Source organism: Solanum pennellii, chromosome 6, assembly GCF_001406875.1.
Source record: "Solanum pennellii chromosome 6, SPENNV200".
NCBI lineage: Eukaryota > Viridiplantae > Streptophyta > Magnoliopsida > Solanales > Solanaceae > Solanum > Solanum pennellii.
The window spans coordinates 20,806,835-20,813,487 of NC_028642.1; the positions used below are offsets into that span (position 1 = coordinate 20,806,835).

General features: G+C 33.9%; 1 protein-coding gene across 1 annotated transcript; it reads left to right on the top strand.

The window, feature by feature from the left end:
- The first annotated feature begins 3,990 nt into the window (after positions 1 to 3,990).
- Positions 3,991 to 5,235, top strand: LOC107022172. Its single transcript, XM_015222859.1, has 2 exons — positions 3,991 to 4,104; positions 4,954 to 5,235. Exons 1-2 carry the CDS (start codon positions 3,991 to 3,993, stop codon positions 5,233 to 5,235), a joined length of 396 nt encoding a protein of 131 aa, XP_015078345.1.
- Positions 5,236 to 6,653: the final 1,418 nt, after the last annotated feature.

Consider the following 6,653-nt stretch of genomic DNA (forward strand, 5'->3'; position numbering starts at 1 on the left):
ATCCTGAAACTCTACAAAAATCCTATAAAAATATAATATCTCATATAAGGACATCATACGAACATGAAACACACTATAGGAACATAAGAACACATGAGGAACATAGGTGACTTAGTCGTTGAACGTCTTCGTCGTCCGTTGGCGTTTCACTTCAAATTCACCTAAACCATTAGATATATCCTAAATACAACATTATAGACAAATTTATGACTTTATACACTCATGGAAAATATTTAGGATCTAGCTTCATGTAAGTCATTTTGGAGGTATTACTTTCTACCCTATATGGACAACATTTGTCATGGAATGACACTCTCAACTCTCCGAATACTTCCAAGATATGATATTAAACTAAAGACTCATGATAATTCAACATAACATATTATGCAATTAAAACATCTAGGAAAATATCAATTTCACATAATCAAGAGATTCATAACACAACTAAGTAAGAAAGAAATCTACAACTCATTATGCAATAAAATTCACATCAATAATTCCAAATAGAAAAGACTCATTTAATAGTTAATATCATGCTTATATACATTATTTTTAACCACATTGCAACAATATTCAACAAAATAATGAATTAGTCAATTTTCACAAAATCACACAATGAGCAGGCAAGCTTTAAAGTGAATTATGTAAATTTTCCTAAAATGCCACATTTAGGCTATTCATGATGAAGACATGCTAATATACTATGTAAAACCACATAAACACATCATATAACATAATCATTACTTCATAAAATATACAATGCAAGAAATCAATGAAATTGAATTTCAACAATAATTCTAAACACCTTGCACATAAAACAAGCTTCTATGACTTTCTAGCCCATCCATTAACAATACTCCCTCAATTAGAAGGAACTCATCTCACTAAAGAAATACAAGAACTTACCATAATCATCGTCACCCTCATCCGGCTTTGGTCCTCTAGTCCGGAGCGCATAGAAACGGTCCTTCGCCTTCGGAAAATCTATTTTTGGAACATTAAGAGCAACATTCTTACCATCTCTAGATAGACAATCCCAACTTTGTGTCCCTCTTAACAACATCCAAAGAAATTCTTGGTACCCAATAGACATTCCCCATTGTTCCTCTTTCAACGTGTAGAACAAGTAGGCTTTCCATTTTGAGAACCACCTCCGTTCTCAAAGTTCACCTTAGCACCCCTAGGTTATTTTTGAGTTTGAGCCCTCTTCTTGGACCTAGGTTGAATTTTGTCACTAGAACCAGTTCTCTTCAATTTTCTAGCATATCATACCAAGTTTAGACTCTTTAATTTATTGAGCATACACCATAAGTCTAGCTATGGTCATATCATCATGTATCATGGTCGTACTGACCCTCACTTGGTTGGGAACACCCGTCAAAAACCTACTAATCTCATCCCAAGTGTTAGACACAAGGGATCGATCAAAAATGTACAACTTAGAGAACTTCAAGAGTACTCCTCAACACTCATATTGCCTTTTTCGAGATTGAAAAATTTCTCTGCCTTCACCTCCTTCCTGTCATAGGGAAAGTACTTTCCTAGAAAAGCTTCCTTAACTCTTCCCAATCAATAGGACCCGACTCAACCGGCATAATACACTTCCATTGAGTGTACCACACTTGAGAAACCTCCCTTAATTGGTACGAAGTTAACTTTTCCTTTTCCTTAGAAGTCACCCCCATAGCACTCAACACATTGTACACTCCATCTAGGAACTCTTGGGGATCTGTTCCCACCTTAGTGTCAAGAAAGATCAGATGGTTCACCCTTATAAAATCTCTCAATCTAGATGTCATATTTCTCTCCGAAACATTCACTCTAGGTGCAATACCCATAATCACAGGGGTAGTCAAAGCTCGGGCTAAAGTAATCAAAGCCTCTCTAATCTCCCCATTATGCATTTTCCGGGGAACCACCAGAAACTCATTACCTTAACCTCCAATAGAGACTTAATAACCTTGAGCACCTTGGTAAATAATCTCCTCCTTCACATCATTCTCCTCAACTCTTCTAGTCGGTGTCCATAAGAAAAGAGCATTCATAACTTTTGCTCTACGGAACGACATAGGAGTAGAAAAGAAGGAAAAATCTATCGTCTTATAGCCTCTCGCACATTGATGTGTCGCAACTTACACCGATGTTCAAGACTCTACAAGACGTGACTTGATGAGACTTTTAGATTCTTAAGACCACTTTCATAAACTATGCTCTGATACCACGATTTTCATGACCCGTCCCTATACCCTAGAAGTAAGGGCACTCCTTAGGTCATTTATCGGTGTACTTGACCTATTAAAGGTCTTGTACAAGCCCATATTTATCGTTCTTCTCATATAAATATATGAAAAGTAGTGCGGAATTAAAACTTTTCACAATATTCTATAAACATTTAAAAATATCTTTCGTATAAAACTCATAGGAAATACTAAGTCTCATTTAATGAAATCTAAGACACAATAATAATTGGTACACCGCACATATGAATATACAAATACTTAGTCTATTACAACACTTCAATAAACAAAATAAAAGACATCTACGCCCTCAAGTCAAATAATGACATACTTCTACTTGCTTGAACGATCCTATACTCCAAGCTTAGCACCCAAAAGCACCTTCACCTATCATTCACTTTAGAGATAGATAAAAGTATGAAATTAGTACAAAATCATGTACTAAGTATGGCATAATGCATAAAAATCATGAAAATGGACATTAATTTGAATTATGCATCTTTTGATATAAATAACATAATATAATCATAAGAACAATGTTTATCACCATAAGAAAACATAAGATAACACTTAAAAAATTTATCACATTTTTAGAAGCAAGTTTACAGTGAACTAAATCACTATTACAGTCAACTACTTCACTTTTACAGTGTAGTCTATCAACTTCACATAGAACACTCTCTAGCATGTAATCCTCTCACTAAAAGCTATTCTAAGAATCACTTAAGTAAGACAAAGAGAGACCGCCCATAAACCATCTCTGGGCGCACCTAACTTATCCTTAAGACCACCCATAATGAGATACACAAACTTACAATACACCAAACACAAAAACATTGCATCCTCCTACCAAAGGTGATTATAAGGTTCACTTTAGTGAGTTGTGAAGAGACCGCCATTGAAATCCCTTTCAACACACTCAAGAGATCCTATAGATTGCCTTGGATAAGATCGTTCTCGCTTAGTACAATAATATAAGAATAACATGACATTCTCCTTTCCAAAGGTTATCTAAGAACTTACTAAAGTAAATCAAGAAGAGAATGCCCATGCTTGACCTCTCCAAGATAACCTAAGTAATCTTGAAGAATTCCTAAAATTCGGTCATATCTAATTAATCAACCAACTTTCTTGACTAAAGTAATTCTTAAGACTTATCTAGGTAAGAGATGAATTGATCATTCTTATACCCCTTCACACCTTAACTAAACAACCCTTAACTACTCTAGATAAGTACTTACTTATTAAACATGCTTCCTTAACTTATTATTACATTCATTAGTTCATTTAAGACTCATTCATCAAATTAAGGACATTCATGTAATGGTCTTGGAGAACACGTAGGGACTCTCACTAACATCTTAAAGCCTATTGTGCAATGTATAAATAAAGTCTCATACCACCAACTCAATTTCATATAATTCTTATAATGCTAGTAGGTATCCCTTATGATATTCAAGTTCACGATCACGTTGACGTTCACGTTGACATCGACATTTACGTTCATATTAACATTCATTTTAATATTGAAGTTGACGTACACATAAAATTTCACATCTACGTTGACGTTTATGTTTAAGTTGATGATCACATTCACGTTGAGGTTTACATTGGCGTTTATGTTAATGTTGGTGTTCATGTGTAAGTTTATATTCACGGTTATGTTCACATTTACATTCATGTTCACGTTGACATTCATGTATACATTGACGTTCACGTTCACATTTAGGTGTACATTGATGTTGACGTTTGCATGTATGTTGATGTTCACATTGACGTGGAGGATAATGTTGACATTGACATTCATCTTTATGTTTACGTTAATGTTCAAGCTAACGTTGATGTTCTTGCTCATGTTGATGTTCACGTTCACGTTGATGTTTAAGTTTACATTCACGGTGAAGTTCATATTCACTTTCACGTTCACATTGACATTGACATTGACGTTCACATTCAAGTTGAGGTTAATCTTGATGTTGATGTTAACATAGACGTTCACATTGACATTAACATTAATGTTGATGTTCACATTGACATTTATGTTGATGTTTACATTGTCGTTCAAGTTAATGTTCACTTTGACATTAACGTTAATGTTTCCATTGACGTTGACATTGAAGTTGCTGTTGATGTTTATGGTGGTGTTTACATTCACATTCGAGCTTACATTTATATTGATTTTGAAGTTGATGTTTACATTCATATTGACGTATAAGTTTATGTTACATTGACGTTCATTTAAACGTTTACATTTATGTTCAAGTTGATGTTGACATTGATGTACACATTGAAATTTATATTTACGTTGATGTTCACTTTCATGTTGGAGTTCACATTAAAATTTATGTTGATGTTCACGTTAACGTTGACGTTGACGTTCATGTTCATGTTGAAGTTCACGTTCATATTTACATTCACATTAATATTCACATTCACATTCACGTTCACATTGACGCTCATATTGATATTGACATTTACATTTATATTAACAATCATGTTAACATTGATGTAGATGTACGCATTGATGTTCATGTTTACGTGGAAATATACGTGTACGTTGACGTTTTCTTTACATTGCGTTGATGTACACATTTACATATACGTTGACATTGACCTTGATCTTCACGTTAACGTGTACACTAACGTGCACATTGGTGTTCCCATTGACGTTAAGATTCACGCTGTTTTTTATGTTGACGTTCAACTTCAAATTTAGGTGAACATTAACGTTCTTGTTCATGTAGATGGTCAAGTTTACATTAACTTTGAAGTTCACATTCATGTCGACGTTCAGGTTCACATTGACGTTGACATTGAAGTTCACTATCATATTGATGTTAGCGTTGACATTGACGTTCATGTAGACGTTTACGTACACATTCATCTTGACAATCACGTTCATGTTAATGTTTACGTAGACGTTCATGTTGACATGCACGTTAACTTTGACTTGCACATTTACATTGATATTGATATTAAAGTAGACATTGACGTTTAGATTAACGTTTATGTTAACGTTCACATTGACATTTACGTTCACTTTGACATTTAAGTTTACGTTCACGATGATGTTTACCTTAACGTTGATGTTCAGTTCATTTTTATGCTGACGTTGACGGTCACATTCAAGTTGACATTGACGATAACGTACATATTAACGTTCACATTTACATTGATATTCACGTTCTCATTGGAATTCAAGTTGACATTCATGTTGATAGTGACATTGAAGTTCATGTTCTTGTTGAAGTTTACATTCAAATTGACATTCACATTGACATTCACATTGGCATTGACATTGACGTTGATGTTGATATTAATGTTCACATTCACATTCACATTGACGTTGACATTGATATTCACTTTTATCTTCATGTTGATATACACATTGACGTTCACATTTACATTGATGTTTATATTTACATTAACGTTCACACTCACATTGACTTTTACATTAATGTTGATATGGACGTCACGTTGATGTTGATGTTGACGTTTACATTGATGTTCATGTTGAGGTTTCTCTTGACTTTTATGTTAATTTTGATGTCTACGTTCATATTTACGTTGACACTTTTGTGAATGTCGATGTTTATACATAATTTTACGTTCACATTGATGTTCATGGTCATGTCCACATTGACATTCATGTCCACGTTGACGTTTATGTTTACGTTGATATACAAAGTCACCTTCATGTTCATGTTGAAAAATATATTAACATTGAAGATTATGTTGACGTTCACTTTGATGATTAAGCTGAAGTTTACCTTGACATTGATGACCACGTTCAAGTTGACTTTGACATTGACATTCATATTTACATTTACTTTGACGTTTATGTTAGAGTTCATGTTTATATATATGTTAACGTTCATGTAGATGTTGACGTCGACGTTAATGTTAACATTCACGTTGAAGTTCATATTCACTTTCATGTTCACATTGACGTTTACATTGTCGTTCACATTGACATTCACGTTAATGTTAATGTTGACATACACATTTATGTTCATGTTTATATGTATGTTGACGTTCACGTTCACATTGATGTTTACTTTAATACTGATGTTGACATTGACGTTTACATTGACACTTATGTGGACATTAATGTTTACATTTAGGTGTACTTTCACGTTCACGTTGACGCTTTACGTTTACGTTAACATTGATGTTGGCGTTCATTTATATATTGACGTGTAGGTTGAAATTGATGTTACCGTTCACAATGATGTTCACATTGATTTTGATGTTAATAATGACTTTGACGTTCACTCTGATGTTTACATTGATATTTAAGGTGACGTTGATGTTCCCATTCATGTGGACATTCAACTTCACGTTGACATTCAAATTTACATTCGCGATGAAGTTCCTATTAACGTTCACGTCATGTTCAATTTCACATCGACATTG